Below are 18,751 nucleotides of genomic sequence, written 5' to 3'. Positions count from 1 at the left end.
AATGATACTTACAAATGCAAGCCGTCACTGATACTTTTTTAAAAACATAAATCAATATTTGAAATATTTGACTAATCAACAAGGGATACACACTACTGAAAACCATCTGACCCCACCTCTTCTGTGTGCAGGAATAAAAGGCAAATATAACGAATAGTGATCAATCTCATTACCCCTATAAGTAATGCAACATAAAGAGTTCGGTAAACATGGACCCCTGGACATACAAGAGGTTGGATCAGGTGCCTAGGAGGAGTAAGCATCACCTGCCGACTGGTCAAACCCGCCGTGGGTCCTATATCTTCATCAGGTAAACGGAATAATCCGTAGTACAAATCAGTGTGCCAAATCAGTGTGACAAGAAAAGCCTAACAATTGGTATGAAACACGTCAGACAGCATTTTACCCAGTGATAGGTCATATATGAGCAAAGTAGATCATTATAATGACGATTTAAAAACTGATGCTACGCAGAACAACCTCTAGTGTATCATTTATGTTGAGAGATATAAACACCCTATGCAGGTGGTAATGGAATATTGCTACATAAATATATGTAAATATCGAGTTGAAGGTCACAGCAAGAGATTTTGTCTTCTCATGTAGAAGTTTTTCAATAAATTCTGCTTCATAAGAATATAAAAACAGGCCAGCTAACAAAGGAGCACAATTCAAGCTCACGGGTATTCCTATAGAATGTTGAAAAACCTAATCACCAAAGATCAAAAGATAATGTCAATGATGAACTCCAGAATATTTTTTATTTCAACTTCAGAGTACTTGATTTTGTATTCATTATGAGGTTTATAAGCTGATAACTGTTCGTTATTGTCACCTTTCAAACAAGTAAACTGTATATTGAAATTCCATTTCGGCTTTATATCTTGAAGTTCCTTATACTGGTCTAATATTTTGTACCAAATGAGTGATAGAATATTTGATATCATTGGGGAACAATTAAAAATCTGACAAAAAAGAAGACACAATTTTGTTTGAGGAAGCGTTGAATTAATAGCAGAAGTAGTTGACAAAATTCCATTTTGATTTAATGACACCGTACCCTCTTGTTTACTAAACCCTAATATAAAGTTTTGCTACACTCGTGTGGCGTGCATAATTCAAACATACATGGTAAGAACTGGACGAGCAACGTGTTATTTGAAATATTTCGTCTCAATACATCTACGTACTACTACTACTACTACTACTACTGCTGCTGCTTCTGCTGCTGCTATTATATTATTATCATCATCATTATTACTTTTACAACTACTATCACAAATACTGCTGCTACTGCTACTACTACTACTACTACTACAACTACCACTAGTACTACTACTACTACTACTACAACTACCACTACTACTACTACTACTACTACTAGCAGTAGTGCTACTACTAATATCACAACTACAACAACAACAACTAACAACAACAATTATCACTACTTAATCTATTACTACTACTACTACTACTACTACTACTGCTGCTGCTGCTGCTGCTGCTGCTGCTGCTGCTGTTTTTTCTACCACCACTATTAATATTCTTATAACTACAATATATCATTACTATTTTTATTACTATTAACTCGTTTTCTATTATTCTTATCTTGTTCTTCAATTAGTCTACAGTGCTCCTCTCATTTAAATATCTGTACCTCTTTATTAGCTTGTAATTCAGAAATACGTATACTGCTTGTATTTTTAAAATGGCAGTGTGTCTAATGTTTTGAAGTGAATATTTACACGACATAATTATCTCAAATGTTCACAGAACGGATCCAAAATTTCCAAACAATCGGTTATGTATGCACATTCATTCTGCAAATTCACTTTGATCTTCCAAGAAGTCGTCTGCAAATACCAAAGTCTGACGCAATGCTGAGAGAGCCAAAATATCGATTGATGTGTGTAGTCGAGTTTCTTTCTCATAGTTTTTGACGGGGAAGACATGCGATCTGGGAACTCCAATGACGTCAGCCACCGTATCCACTGCTTGTTTACACGCGCTGCTCGTGAAGATGTTTCTTATGTCATTGTCTACATCAGGACAAATTTTGTCTAGCTTTGTCAAATAGATAACCTGCGGAATACCTGTAAAAATTAAAAATCAAGTTGAATTTTTCATATTCCAAATGATGAAATGATTATTGCGATGTTGCTATATTAGACTAATCTTTTTACGTCAAATCCTGTTTGATGTGTTTCATACCAATTGTTAGGTTATTTTTGTTACACTGTTTTTGACTACGTATTACTTCATTTATCTGATCAAGATTTAGCTATTGGGCTCACGGCAAATGCGATCGGTCAACAGGGGGTGTTTACTCCGCATAGGCACCTAATCCCGCCTCAAATTACTAAGGGTCCGTATGTGTTCTAATCTCAAATCAATATCTGTAATCGTCTCCTTTTTCATTATAAGCTGGATGAACAACATTTTTAATGCCAAATATGCATGAAAATTGACTCTTGATTTTGATATATAGGAAAAAAACATTTGATTTGTTATGCCATGAAAAAATATTTACCCCTCTCAACAGTTAAGCTCTGGATTTCTTTCATTTGGTGTTCGACAGCGGTATTGATGACGTTAATGGTACTGGCGTCTATCACAAAGGCCAACGTGTGGATTTTGTCCTGCAAGTTTGGGTCTCGTTTAAATCCAGGGAATTTGTGTGTAGCATGAGAGGCTGGGTTAAACTCATGAAAGGAACATTAACTGGATATTAATGCCACAATACGAATATAAGTGTTTGATAAATGTTATTCGTAAATCAAAACATGCAAATAACAAGAGGCCCATGGGCCTAAAATCGCTCTTCTAATACATTGTAGAACAGGCAAAAATTCTAACAAATCAAGATTCATCAATTAACATAGTTTGATGATGTTAAGGAGGTATGCTACACCAGAGAAATTTGATGTAGATGAAAAGTGAAGGATATGTACAACAATATTTTGAAGTTGAAAATTTTCAAATTTACTTTATTTTGTCAAAACATACAGTTTTAGTAGGTCATCTGAAAAAAATTTAAAACCCCTGTTGAACTCGAACCTGCCACCTACAATTCAGCAGTCGGTATTCTAACCTACTGAGCTACTCAGCTAGGTATTTAAATGGAAAAGTAAAAGTTTTATATTGCTGATATAGATTTTTTCATCCATGTTTTTAAAGGAAGTCAGCCATTATGACGATATAGAGTACTACCTTAAGTCAAATAGTACCTGAAAATTGAAATGTAACTGTCCAAAAGTAGGTATCGGTGACTTACTTTTGGTCGACACACTGAAGACTCAAGATGCATCAACTGACAAGTCAAATAGTATTCAAATATAGCCGTCAAATTTCAAAAGAAGGCCACAGTGACCTACTTTTGGTTGACACACTCTGAAGACTCAAGATGCATCAACTGACAAAGTTTGATGATTGTAAGTCAAATAGTATCTGAGATATTCTGATATAGCCGTCAAAATCCAAAAATAGGTCACGGTGACCTACTTTTTAGTCAACACACTGAAAACTCAACATGCATCAACTGACAAAGTTTTATAATTGTAAGTCAAATAATATCTGAAATATTAATATGTAGCCATCAAATTCCAAAAGTAGGTCATGGTGACTTACTTTTTGGTCAACAGACTATGAAGACTCAAGATGCATCAACTGACAAAGTTTGATGATCCTAGCTTTCATAGTGTCTAAAATATGCATCTAAAATTGAAAATGTGAAATTTGAATGTCTGCAAAATTCAAAAAGTAGGACATTGTGACCTACTTTTTGATAAATATCTTTCGAGGCCTTTAGACGCATCAACTTACAAGGTTTGATGATTCTAAACCTCTCGGTATCTGAAATAACAACCTAAAATGTATTTATAAATGATTAGCCATAAAATTCAGAAAGTAGATCATGGTGACATACTTTTTACATGACGTATTTTAAGGTTCCATGATCCGTCAACTGACAATCATAGGCCCAAAAGTGTCCAAGATATGCATCAAAATCCATTTAATAATAATTACCTCAGAAATTCAAGAAGTAGGTCACCATGACCTACTTTTGAAACAACATGGTATTAAGTCCTAAGATGCATCAACTGACAAAATTTGCTCATCCCAGTCCTTAAACTAAGCAAAATATCAAAGTTTTAACAAAATAAAATTTAAGGTCAACTTTGAAGTTACCTTGAGACCACACCCTTTGCCCCAGGATGATGCCTTGAACAAATTTTTATCTACAACCGATTCTCATCCTTATGCATAGGTTTTGTAATAATTTGAGATTTTTTAGCAACCACTACTTTTGTTTACATTTTCCTAATTATCTCCCCTTGTTAAAGAGTGACAACCCTGGTTTTAGTACAAATGAAAGCCCTTGGGCCAAGGATACCCTGTGAGAAATTTGACAAACATTGGCCAAGGAGTTCTTGAGATATAGCCCTTTTTTCAAAACGTTGATGCACACCGCACACCAGATATATGGCCATATGATTAGCTCTTTGAGTCTTCGGCTCAGAAGAGCTAAAAATGACCAGGAATGAAAACGTGTTATTTGAATGAAGAATTTGCTGGATGCGTTTTTGAAAGGGATAATAACATAATAATATTTTACTTTCGTGACATTTTTACCAACATGAACCCGTTTAGATTGGATTGAGTGATTGCATTTTGTTGAAAGTCCTTCTCAAGAATCTTTCACGCATATGTATACGTTACCATTGCCGGCGAAGGGCTGAAAATTTTAGGCCTATGTTTGGCACTTAATGCCATTTAGCAGGGAGGAATCTTTATTGTGCCACACCTGCTGTTACACAGGACCTAGACTTTTGCAGTTGCATCGTTTGATCCCATGACCTAATATATGTTTTGCATGCTCCAATGAAATAGACGAACCCGTAATAGAAACCGAAATTATATGTGATCTCTGTCACCTGGTAATGTTGCGGAATGTGGCCATCTAAAAGCAAGGCAATATCTTGTATCTTGACGCCTACGCTCTCTTCTAATCCACGCATATCACACAGTCTTAAATTCAGATACTGACTGGAGCTGGGGTCCCGAACTCTGTATTTTCTTAGCTGATGGAATATAAAACATCAAACAAACTGCAAGTGATAAATAATATCAGTTATACACCCTCTTTAACAGGTATAGGCATACCCCACAATTTTGTCTCTTGAGAACGGAAACAGATGTTGTCTACTCTATTGAGTGTACCCTATGTGGCTTAATCTATGTGGGAGAAACTAAGGGTTCACTTAATAAAGAATATCGGGGTATATATTTCAAATAAATGATAGTGGTAACCAAATCCAATTTTCCTGACCACTCAATCTTGTCAATGATGGTCAGAATTTTAGAAAACATTTACCATCGTGCAAACAATCCAACCTTAAGTGCCCCTTTTCGTAGAAAACGAGAAAATAACCGGGTCAGGACTCTTACGCAATGCATTTCCATTTGGATGCAATGATAATGCATATTATGTGGGAAATTTTACTAGTCCACAGTGATTTTCCTCGGATAGCCTTAACTGAGCTCCGAAACTAGCACTAAAACTAAACTACAAAACATGAAAACAAACCGAACACCTACATAGGGAAAACATCGAGTTCAATATTGGGAAATGATACAACATATGTTATAAACAAATTAACCTAAGATTAATATACTTACCGTTGTTGTCAAGCTGTGCTCGGAACTTCCTGCACATGCACGTGATGTAATTTCTCCACGGAAAATTGAGTTAATGGTGTTGAAAAAACTCGATTTTCCAGCTCCAACTTGACCAAGCAGTAAAATATTTACATTGGTCACACTGGTATCTTCAAGAGGACGATATTTCGAGATGTAGTCTTTAAGTGAATGGAAAGACTAAAAAGAGAGAGAAAAATCATAAAGTATAGGCATGTATATGTACATGTAACTGGACCTAATTTATTTTAAAAATGAGTATATTTTTTAACCTATGTTTTATTATATAATCCGTGAAGCGTAAACTCCATCAATTAGTTTATAGGTTGATGTCTTCTTCGTAGCGCAAGATCGGCCTTGGAGTTGCTCCAACATGCAGTACCGGAAAACTTAAATCTAAATCCTGACATCACACAAAATGTCATGTACTAACAGATCAAGCACACACACACACACACACATACACACACACACCCACACACCAGTGAAAAGATATTTCATAATACAAATACCAATACTTGATATGCAAGCAATTGCATATGACGATGTATCACAACTTTTACCGTTAATCTTTGTGTACCTGTAAGAAAATATACTCTTGTTTGATATTGAGGTGTAACAAAAGTATTGTATTGTACACGTTTATCCAATTGAACTTTTATTTCTTAGAAATCCCACAATTCAACAGTGCTGCGGTGTAAAACTACAGAAAGAAGTAGCGCCGCCTTGTGTCGTCTTGGTTTGTCATGACAGCGTGTCCCCATAACAAATTATGTTATACAATATATATTGTAATGCCACTTATACAGCAGTTCCTATGTAAATCTCCACCAAAAAAGTCCAACATTTTGACTGTTCCGGCGACTTTTGGACTGAAACTGTTAAAATTCACTGCTTAAAAACCGTTGACCGACGTGACCTCATCTTGCGCTAAAACAAGTCATCTTTCCTGTCGTTTGGTAAACAAATATGGCCAATGTTTGATGTGTCGGCAGTGCATATGAAGAGGACTTTCAGTCAATACTCGAAACCACAGACAACCAAACCACAAAACAAAAATGTTGCCAAACAGCAGAAAAAAACGTATCCTCTTAATTGTTTCTCAAGATGGGCATACCAATCAACATAATAACACAAGGCCTTCGGCTATGGGCAACAGTTTGTACATCGGTCTGACAGATTAATTGTTGCCCTCAACTCCAGTCAACAACTGTATAGTATTTTTCCAGTGTACTCAGCCAATGAAATTGCGTGTTACAATGAAATTAAATTATTTGATATTGCATTTCAAGGCAATCATTGTGGCAAATGAAAATGTGAAAATAACGAACAGTGATGAATGTTATAACTCCTATAAAGAGTACAAAGTTAAGAGTAGCGTACCCTTAGATCAGATGTGGAATTAGGTGACTAAGAGCAGTAACCATCCTCTGTTGAACGGTCACACCCACCGTGAGTCCTATAGCTTGATATCGTAAGCGGAATAACCAGTTATCAAATTCAGTGAGTAAAGAAATTCCTATCTGTATTGATTTTGTCATTTAACAAATATATAAAATATATATTTTGAATGTGATTTAGAAATTTCCATTCATGAAAGCATTCAATTTAATCTGCGTTCCTCTAATTCATCAATGTAGAAAATTAGAATTCAAATTTTTCGTGGGACGTAGGTCAAAATACAAACATAAAAATCAAATGTTTGTCATTCATAGTAACCAGACCTCAGCTGGTGTGTTTATTTCACTATTTAACTCCTTTTTAGACAGAGCCTATCCGCAGTTATATAAATGTCCGATATTCACGGGTTGATGGATCAGAATCATCATGAGTTTATATGCAATACCTGTAAGTTTAAAAACAGGATGACGCGAGAAAAAATCGAGAAGAAAAATCGACCTCATGTAGTTACGTTGGTGTAATCCTAAATGTAATTTCATCAATATTTAATATATTTCCTTGAAATAAAAAAGAAAAAATAAACTCCGAAATTTTGTCTTTTCCAGTTCCAACTTTCTCGACCTGAAGAAGTTATCCATATTGTTTGACTCTTCTTTACTAATGCAAAAGGAATGAAATGTACATGACATTGTACTCTTAAGTACAACTGAATATATACATATATATGTATGCATAAATCTAGAGCATTATAATTTTCTAGTTTTATTACCTGTGAATTCCACAGGGGCACTTCTCTCCAAGGTTGATCAGTTCATACAATTTTTGCAGGATTTTTCCATTCTACAAAGGATTATGAATGTATCATACATTATTGAACTGTATTAAGGATACGTGTATACATTTACTATCAGACAAATACGGAGTGACAATGTCGATCACCATTAATTAAGATGTATGTAAGGTTTTTTCAATGATAGGTGAAGATAACGATCAATGATTAATCTCATTAATCCTATAAGGAATACAAAATAAAGAGTTGGGCAAACACCGACCCCTTGACATGCTTGAGGTGGGACCAGGTGCCTAGGAGGAGTAACCACCCCCTGTCGACAAATCACACCCGTCGTGGACCCTATGTTTTGATCAGGTAAACGGAATAATCTGTAGTCAAAATCAGTGTGCCATTAACGGTCTAACAATGTGGATGAAACATGTCAGACAGCAATTGGACCAATGATCGGTTATATCGACAAAGTAGATCATTATAACGATCATAGAATTTGCGAAAAACTCACTTTAAATGAGAATGGTAAAACCCCGGATACATCACTTTGTTTGTCAATATTCTGACTCGATCTAAAAACTTATCATACACAGAACAATGTCTTGCGTATCTAATCAATTGAGAGACATAAACACCATATTCAGAGGATAATAAAAAATTGCTCCATAAGTATGGAAAGCTGACAATGGAGAAGGTGAAATCATCCCGTTTGTCGTTAAGTTGAGTTGTTAGTTTGTCGTTAAAATCCATTTCCAATGAAATATCGAAGTAAGAAGCAGATGTGGAGGACTCTGTGGGGTTTTTTTTTATTTCGAGTTCACAGGGATATACTCAATCGACATGTGTGGTGAAATAAGGTTGAAAAAGAAAGGTGAAGACAACAAGCAGTTATTAATCTCATAACTCCCATAAGGAATGCAACATAAAGAGTTGGGCAAACACAGAACTGTTCTTTAACAGATTTTACTAAGAATGCTTAACATAGCCCATTTGTTTGATCAATACATACTATTCCACAACCTACTGTCACAAGATCCAGAAGAACTTACCCTTAAGAAGACACACCTCTAAATCTAGGACATTGAAATCTCCCCCGGACAATGTACTTCCAGAGTCCCAACTATCTACCTCATTACTGCTGCCGCTATAACTGTTTCCGAGATGTTCCTGTCCATTCAAAGCAAACCCGTTTAGCCAAGCAACCACTTGATTATATGTACGTTGCTGACATTGATTTGGAACAAAATTCTTTTTACTGTCAGAAAAAGTATGCAAGTCAAAAATCTGTGTACTCTGATTTGGTAAAACTTGCTGAAAACAAGGTATATTTCGCTCGTTTGACAAAAACGCACCAAGCGTAGTCCTTCCGCCGAATGTGGGTCCCCACTCTCTTACTCCACATGCAGCCATCGCAGGTACTCGGATACTAAATTTCTTCATGTAGGATTGATTTTGATCTCGCAATTTGAACAGAAACGCGTTCTCATCTGTGATCTGGACATTATTGGAGTTCCAGCTTTGTGAGAGGTAACCTCCAAACACATTACCGATAGTGTTGTACAGTACAGTTACGGTGGGGCCTTTGCCATCACAAAGTTGATGAAATGTATTAGGTGACAGTCCATCCCGACTCATTTTGTACAACAGCTGAAACTGACATTGGTTCCCAATCCAAGATGACAACACATCTTCTTCTTTTTTAGTCAGAATTTTGTCTGGTATATTGTTGGCCATGTTCTGAAGAATTCATAATTTACATGCATTTTATCAAACAAATATTACCAAACGCTAACTATAAAAAGTAGATATATGCTTAATGAATGACATAGTTTTATAAGTACCTTTTACCATCACACTGTATCCGTGTTACTGTCGCATAAACATGACAAGACATTCATATGTTCTCATGTTTCTAACGAGACAGATAAATAGATGTATGTAAATACTTGATTTATTCATACAAGTCATTTAAACTAATCGTCAAGTAAGGTATACCATTTAAATCGATTATCTGCAGTCAAAAATATCTTAATTATTATTTCAATCTAACTGAAAGTAGGTGGTTTGATCCCCTGACTTACATCGTCACATTTTCTTGCGACTTATCAATATCATGGGGCATAACAGATACAATTTCAATTCGATTTATCATCACGCACGATGCACAGAACTAAGTGTACAACATACACAGATAGAGACAGAGAGAAAGAGACATAAAGTACAAAGCGAATATGAAAGAATATGGTGTCTTTTATTTCAAAAATTCAAAATATCCAAAAATGAAGCAGATTTAATGTATTTTACAGGCATGGACGACCAGATTGCTGATTTGACAGATTTATTGCTTCAGATTCACTCTGATTCTATTTAATTATATATATTCAATAACAAATATATCAAATATTTGTTCTTTTATTTTCCAATTTATTTACCGTCAGTCAGCTGTCAGCTACAGCTTGTATTGCTTTAAGTCGTTATTAGAATCCCAACGGTGTAATAAATGCAGGAAACTGTGTTAGCTTGAATTTTATCGTTTACAAAATCACGACTTTCACTTTGATAACATCAAACATCATATCTAAAACGGGTAATTTAAGTTTCTTTTAAATGTAATAGACTATGAGTTTTAATTTAAATGCATGGATGTTTGACTTTCGGTTTAAATACCTGAAACATATTTAGAAAAGGTTATTTTGTTTTCTGAAACTAGAGTGACTTTCGTTTTAAATTCTCGGAATATCACATTCAGACCAGTTACTTTTTTTGAGCTAGGTGACTTTCCTTTTGGATATCTTTTTTTTTGTCTGAAAACTAATTTGAAACTGTACAGCAATAAGACGACCTATTTCCTGTATATTTTTGCAGTGTTCTACTATGTATTGCGATGGATATATGCCGAATAAAACAAGACCCGAAATCAGTCTGACAAATTAACATATAGAATTATATGAGGCATACCACATGTTTAATCCAAAACTTACCAGGGATCCGATAATACGTACATATAGCAGGGGACAGTTTCGCACTATAGACCCGGTCAACTTTCAAAAAAAAATTAAGATGTGTTTGTGAAACACAAATGCTCCCGATAATGGTCAATTCCAAAGATGGCCAAGACCACAAGGGCAAATATCTTGGTACCAGTAGAAAGATATTGTTACAAGAAATGCTCATGTGCAATATGAAAGCTCTAATATTTACCATTTAGAAGTTATGACCAATGTAAAATTTATTAAAAGTAGGTCAAATGTCAAGATAAAAAGGTTTAGTGCCCACAGAAAGGTCTTTTCACAGGGAATACTCATGTGAAATATCAATGCTCTAGCATTTCCTGTTCAAAAGTTATTACCAAGGTTAAAGTTTTAGACAGGATGACAGAATGACAGAATTGAGGAATTACGGAATGGCAGACAGGACAAAAACAATATACTCCCGATCTTCGATCTCGGGGGCATAAGAATGGAAATACCCCATATTTGAAATGATATTACATGTGTAACAAGAGGCCCATGGCCATATCGCTCACCTGAGTCACCTTGGTTCATATTCAAAGATTTTCCCTCTATATTTTCATGTAAATCTTTTTATCCCTATTGTCGCCCAAACCTCCTCCCGAAGGCCATAATTTTTACAAAATTGAATCTGCACTATGTCATGAAGCTTTCATGTAAATGTAAACATTTCTGGCCAGTGATTTTTAAGAAGTTTTTAATGATTTTTCCTATATATTTGTATGTAAAAATTTGATCCCCTACTGTGGTCCCATCTTACCCTCTGGGGCCATGATTTTTACAAACTTCAATCTGCACTATGTCAGGAAGCTTTTGTGCCAATATAAACGTCTTTAGCCCAATGGCTCTTAAGGAGATTTTTTTCCTATTTATTAGTTATGTAAAACTTCAATCCCCTATTGTGGCCCCATCCTAAAGCCAGGAGTTATGAACTTAACAAGCTTGAATCTGCACTATGTCGAGAAGCTTTCATATAAATGTCAACTTTCCTGGCACAGTAGTTTTTGAGAAGAAGATTTTAAAAGATGTTCCCTATTCATTTGTGTGTAAAACTTTGATCCCCTATTGTCGCCTCATTGTACCCCCGAGGCCATGATTTTCACAAACATGAATCTGCACTATGTCAGGAAGCTTTCCTGTAAATTTCCATTTTCCTGGCCCAATAGTTTTTGAGAAGAAATTTTTTAAAGATTTTCCATATATATTTGTAGGTAAAACTTTAATCCCCTATTGTGGCCCCATCCAACTCCGAGGGACATGATTGTAACAAACTTGATTCTGCACTATGTCAGGAAGCTTTCATGTAAATTTCAGCTCGTCTGGTCCAGTGGTTCCCGAGAAGAAGATTTTTAAATGACCTCACCCTATTTTTGCATTTTTGTGATTATCTCCCCTTTGAAGGAGGCATGGTCCTTCATTTGAACAAACTTGAAAGCCCTTCACCCAAGGATGTTTTTGGCCACGTTTGGTTGAAATGGGACCTGTGGTTCTGGAGAAGAAGTCGAAAATGTAAAAAGCTTACAGACGGACAGATAGACAGACGGAGAGACGGCGGACGACAGGCGATCAGAAAAGTTCAGGTGAGCTAAAATGCATACAATATAATTTCAGGAAACATGTCAAATGTAGCTGAGTGCTTAATGAAAACGTTGATACGCAACATGTAAGTGTCACCATGACTTCTAGCATATAGATGGGTGCAAATACGAAACTAAGACAAGTGGTCAGTTACTGACGAAATCCAAGTGAAAACATGTATGGTCCAGCAAAAGGTCTGTAGCTGAGAGGGAGGGTAGATGGTCCCATATGAAGGGTAAAGTTTCAAGAAGGACAGACAGGGTTCCTGATTGTGCAGTGTCTAAATCCCCTCGCTTGGAACTCTGATGGTGATGGGGTGATGCTAATTAGCGAGAGAAGGGCACCTACTAAGAGCAGTTTTTTGTGCTTCAGCATCAATATGTATAGATTACATGTAATTTTCGGTCATAATTTCTTCACTACACCAACAACGAATACAACGAAATACAGCGATATTGACATGAAGGGAAAATTGATTTTTCATTAGTCTGTCAAAATCTGACTTTGATGTACTCACATGTTTAAGAGCCAAAAAATTCCCTTGCCACCAATAACAAAACAGCACGGATCGCTATCTACGTCACCTTTGCACGCGACACGTAAAATCCATCCTCTCAGTATGCAGCATGAAACATTACCCAATAACAAAGTGGCGAATAATGTAAAGTTAGCAGAATGTTATTCCAGGAGGGAAGTTTGTATCTGCAAACGGTACATGTAGAAAGAACACACAGCTCGAAAGGGGGCTTAAGTATTGTAGTCTTGTGTCCAGTGCAAGACGAAATGATTGATTAAAGGTTTCTACAAAATACATAGTGTTATCACGGTTGTCTGAATTCAAATCAATAAATGAGCCTCGCCAGATAGAAATCGACCTTATGGCGTGCGACGTCATAATAAGAAACAAACGAATAAATATAACAAACATTTCCCGGTAATTTTTCAACACGTGTTTCATTTTTACTGTGTGTAGTAAATCAGCTTTAGATGTCCACAGACACGCCTATCTATGAGCGAAATAATTATCAAGATCATCATGACCATCTTTAAAAATAAGAGGTTCCCTCATAGAGCCCCTAAGTGTTTTTTGTAACCATGGTCCGATGTAAACAGTTGCTCCACGAATGCCGAGTCCGATCTATTTCTCAAACAGCAGAAGACATCAAGTTACATCCAAACAACAGCTGCAGGTAAGATATGCAGATATTTTACAAAGTAAAATAGTTGTCATTATTACATCAGAAGAAAGAGAAAATATTTTAAATAGATTTTTAAAGATAAATCTACACAACATAGGCCTAATGTCAAACCTTGTACATTTGTCGCTCATCATACTAGGCCTATATACAGTAATCAATATGTACAGACACCTGATCTGACGCGTGGATAGCTGGTATAGATCTTATGTACACCCCTATAACCCCTACTCAAGAAAAAACTAAACACAATACTAATAATTTCTCCAAAATATGTGATTTTCCCACCGATCACCTCCATAAAACGTTTTGAATGAGTCAGTTTATGTGTAAAGTTCGCAAAGTTACAAGTTACTTGTAAACAATAAGGACCACCCGTTTCGAGGGTGATTCAAGAGGTATAAAAAAAAACTTTACCGAACTCGACGAACTTGCCGTTAGGCTAATGTATATCTGGTGCATTTAATCTCAATCCCATAGGTCATCTCTCAACTTAGTCCAGCTAGATCCAGGGCGTTTATTACACCCGACCCGCGCTTGTAACTCCCATTGACAGCCCATGAAATCACCTTTTGTGTCGCATTATTTAATTATTATTTGGCTCCCAAAGAAAATATTTGTTCACAAAAAATTAAAAAGATTGTTTATCAAAACAGGTATGTTTCTAAGCTTTTAAATGCTTGTTTATATATATATATATATATATATATATATATATATATATATATATATATATATATATATATAATACGTCACTATGGTTGAGAGATGTAAGCGAATTACTTCCCTTTGACGACGAGAAAGGCTCAACACGGGGAATATTCTTTTATGATTTTTTACAAACAATATAATCTTAATATTTAACTGCATTGACCTTAGTTATAAGTGTCCCTCTAATGATTTTTAAAATATATTTATTGCTTTTCATACATTTTATGCAAAGAAAATATAATTCTTAATGACCTTTTCGAATTATTGCACAATTAGGCCTATTTATATTGTGAATCAGTTAATAAATATATATAACTGAACTGAATATTGCAATGTCCTTACAACAGGTTAAAATCAATATTGAGGATGCATTTCTGAAATAAAATATGTAATCATATAAAGGATAATATGTTTATGGAAATTATCTCGGGTTGGCTTGAATATTCTGACACTGTATGTAGAAACATGAATGTAATTTTCGTTTTATTTCAGTTCGACGTATCTGTATGTACATAAGCCTATATCCCCTTGGTACTGCGATTTTCGTGTAATATTGACACACTTCTCTTGAATTTGCAAGCTTTGTATGCACTCTTAGTCTTTACTCAAAAAATTGATTTCGAGATACATGTACAAATTTATACTGATTGATAAATATTCGACCCACTTCTCTAACAGATATATCACAAATCTCAAATAAATAAAATGTTTCATAATTGTATTTTGAACTAAATTCTTATTTTCAGTATTTACTATGTATCACCGGGTCATAAGTATTTCATATCACATTCAAATAGGTACTGCAAAGCGGAAATATGCTACGGATACATTGCATTAATAGTATGTTCGTTTTTCCACTGAAAATATGATAAACCATTTAAGAAATAAATAGAAAATTAAAAAAAAAAAAAAAACATCTGATAAGATATTCATTTAAATATTATTGCAGTGGTGGATTTTTATATGTAGGTAGCCCCTTTTTTATTGTATATAAGATGTGCATGTCATATCATTTACACGTATCATTTAAATCATTCATTTTAAATAAAGGGTTTAAACCGTATTATTTTATGCTCTATTGTACATACGCCATCGTCGTTGTATGTACGTCATTAGTTAAATTTTAAGGCGCATTATCATTGATATTTATTTGGGAAGGGGGATATTTCAGACATAAGTCGATAATGTAAATACTGATTTTTTATTAATGTTTCAGTTTTCATCATGAACATTGGTTCTGGGGGAGATCACTTTGAAGAAGAGACTGATGATTTTTATCAATAATACATTCCCAGATCTCCAACACCCCCACCAGCAACGTGGACACCTGATGACGACACAGGTAGCGACCAAGACCTTGATGATGGGGTAGATGATGAGAACATCAGACACAGGGTGACAGAATTTTATGTCGAGTCATCCGTACAATCACAACCAAGCTACGATGATAATGTGGATCATGAACAGGTGTACGTTAACAATCTATTTGCAAGTGAGTGTGGCTGCAGTACGAACTGTTTTGTTGACATTTCCTCATACAAAGAACATGCATTCCAGCTTCTTTTAAGGCTCCGCGAGTTTACCAAAAGTGAGAGAGACATTTGTATATTGTCCAAGTTCGAAGATCAGGTAACCATAGCAAGAGAGGTCACCACTAAAGGGAACAAGCGAGAACGTCAACGGTTCCGTTACACCTTTCAAGGAATGAAAATATGCGAGAGTGCCTGGCGCTCTATTTTCGAAATAGGACGTTCGGAATTTAAAAGCCTAAAGAAACAGTTGAAAGAAAACGGCGTTACTCCGCGAGTTCACGGATTGACCGGTAAGAATTCAAACCATGGTCATCCATTTTGTGTAATTGAAGCAGCAGTCTTGTTCATCAAGAGATACGCTGACCAGTTTGGGTTGCCATTGTCTGCTGCCCCGCGAGCACGCGACGACACGCCACCAGTTCTCCTTCCGTGTAATGAGAGTAAAGCAGCAGTACATGCAAAGTACAAAGATGCCTGCCTGGAATCAAATAACACGTACGTCGAGTTATCTACATTTAAAGAAGCTTGGAATGTGTGTGTACCTTTCATACAGTTCATGAAACCCAAAAACAGACCTCTGCAAGACATGTTATGGTCTCCGTGAAAATATAGCGGGTGCATTTGATGAAGAGACAAAGTTGGAACTCACACAGCGTCTGATTGACCATATAGACCAAGTGAAACAGGAGCGCGAGTTCTACAAAGAGTGTACTACTAAAGCACGGGGTGAACTTCAAGATGCTGACACACCCCATGGCAGATATTTGCAGTCATGTTCTGTACCTTATGAGAATGTACATTATACGTTTGACTTTTCTCAATACGTGACTATTCCCCATTCTTCACAGCAAGTCGGACCACTTTTTTTTTTCTACAACCCCGAAAGGTACAGATTTTCGGAGTATGTGATGAGAACTTTCCTCTTCAATCCAATTACCTAATAGATGAAAATGAAACTATAGGTGAAAATGGAAGTAAAACGCACGGATCAAATGCTGTATTGAGTATAGTGTATCATTACTTCAATGCCAACAGCTACGGGGAAACAGCTTGCCATCTTCACGCCGATAACTGCGTTGGCCAAAACAAAAATAAAACAACTCTACATTATCTTGCATGGCGCTGCTTAAACGGACTCCACAAGAAAATAAATTTGCATTTTATGACAGCTGGTCATACCAAATGTCTGTGCGATTCTTGCTTCGGAATGCTAAAGAAGAATTATCGGCGATCAGAAGTTGACAGCATTGAGCAGTTAGAACAAGTAACAAAGCAATCTGCAAAGAGTAATACGGTAGCAAGATGTGGAGATTTTCAATGGTTCAAGTGGGATGCTTTCTTCAATAAATATTGTAAGCCGGTGAAAGGGATCGGGAAATTCCATCATTTCATGTTCACAGCTGAGGAACCAGGCATAGTATAAGCGAAACAAACGCTTGATGCCCCAGCAGTACAAATTAATCTTTTTAAAGAACGAGTCGAATTGGATGGGTTGCGCACCGAATTGCCTGAAGTTATTTTGCCAAGTGGACTTTCTAAGGACAGAATGCGATACCTCTTCCGTGAGATCAGACCTTATGTAAAAGCGCCGTACAAAGATGTCACGTGTCCCGCTCCTGAGGAGGAATGAATGTATAGGAATTTCATCAGACAAAGCTGAATCATTTGTATTTTTGATTTACATCATTATGACTTATTGAAAAAACTACGTTTATGTATAATACAACATGTTATGAAAAATTCATGACGTCACAATTGAATTTAAAATATCGGTGTTTTAAAGTAACTTTATAAAGTGTGCCATTTTCAAACTTCAATATCTTTGTTATTACTACAGATATTTAGGTCCCGTTTTCGATTTCTTAATCAGTATTTCATGCACCATCTAAAATAATGAAAATATCAAATTGTGAAAATTTTGCCATAAGGTCGATTTCTATCTGACGAGGCTCATTAATATTAAAAAAACAAAACTCTATTTATGTCAATATAAATACACCAGCTGGGGCCCGTTTCACAAAAAGGTGTAAATTTAGGGCGTAACTTAGGCCAAGTAACTAATTTACGCCAAAATTTAGCCCGGCCTAAATCGCATTTCAGAAAGGAGCGTAATTCTGGGCGTAGACCAGATATTGAGCATGCGTATTTGCTATATGTTTTTGGTTTCGAGACTCTTCTAAAAGATTGAGGTGGATCAAAATGGTTTTAAAAGCTCTAAAAGAATTATAAACGAATTTTTTGCTGAGAAATTAACTAACTATACATGTACTAACAAATGAAATGTAATTGATAAACAAGCCAATATTTTATGATTGTTTAAAACAAATACATATTATTAGAGACATGTGGGTAACATCAAAGGAACCGGTAATTTTGTAATTTTGTCTGTAATAAGGATATTAGGAGTACATACTATACTACCCTCTATTCAATAAAAAAAACTTAATTTTAATAGGGGTGGTATAGTATAGACCTCTAATATCATTATTACAGACAAAATTACCGGATCCTGTGGTAACATATAAATGGAAATTAAGAAAACTAATTTTTTTTTTCAATCATTAACTTTAAATTATTTTTGAAACCCAAATTTAAATTCCAATTTTAATCACATAACCCACCATAAAAAGTAAAGGTAATTATTGATTTTGTCGTTTATTCTTCTGAATGATACTGCACATTTCAATAAACTATAATACATGTACATGTATGTAGATTCAGCCCCAATGAGTTTCTATTGAGATTTGAATTTATTAAGCTGTGGTTGTTATATAAAATGAGTTTTTAAAGCATGCATAAATGAAATATCAAGCTATAATTGTATCTACCGCTTGGGACAAA

General features: G+C 35.5%; 1 protein-coding gene and 1 pseudogene across 1 annotated transcript; one reads left to right on the top strand and one right to left on the bottom strand.

The window, feature by feature from the left end:
• Nucleotides 1-782: 782 nt before the first annotated feature.
• LOC130048647 (interferon-induced protein 44-like) lies at nt 783-9,616 on the bottom strand. The gene is made up of 6 exons (XM_056145650.1): nt 8,932-9,616; nt 7,868-7,911; nt 5,680-5,877; nt 4,935-5,081; nt 2,531-2,702; nt 783-2,093 (listed from the first exon to the last, which is right to left on the bottom strand). The coding sequence occupies exons 1-6, from the start codon at nt 9,614-9,616 to the stop codon at nt 1,816-1,818; spliced, it is 1,524 nt and encodes a 507-aa protein (XP_056001625.1). The 3' UTR covers nt 783-1,815.
• A 3,950-nt stretch (nt 9,617-13,566) lies between these two features.
• On the top strand, nt 13,567-17,714 carry LOC130048646 (uncharacterized; annotated as a pseudogene).
• Nucleotides 17,715-18,751: the final 1,037 nt, after the last annotated feature.

Source organism: Ostrea edulis, chromosome 7 (genome assembly GCF_947568905.1).
Source record: "Ostrea edulis chromosome 7, xbOstEdul1.1, whole genome shotgun sequence".
Lineage (NCBI taxonomy): Eukaryota > Metazoa > Mollusca > Bivalvia > Ostreida > Ostreidae > Ostrea > Ostrea edulis.
Note: the sequence above shows the minus strand (reverse complement) of the source record. Positions and strands in the feature narration are given on the sequence as shown.

Excerpts from the sequence above, each read along its gene's own strand:
- LOC130048647 (XM_056145650.1), bottom strand. The coding sequence starts at position 9,616 with ATGGCCAACAATATACCAGACAAAATTCTGACTAAAAAAGAAGAAGAT. Across the intron at positions 7,912-8,931 it reads AGAGGTGTGTCTTCTTAAGG|GAACTGATCAACCTTGGAGA; the intron begins GTAAGTTCTTCT and ends CAAAAATTGTAT. Across the intron at positions 2,094-2,530 it reads GAGCTTAACTGTTGAGAGGG|GTATTCCGCAGGTTATCTAT; the intron begins GTAAATATTTTT and ends TAATTTTTACAG.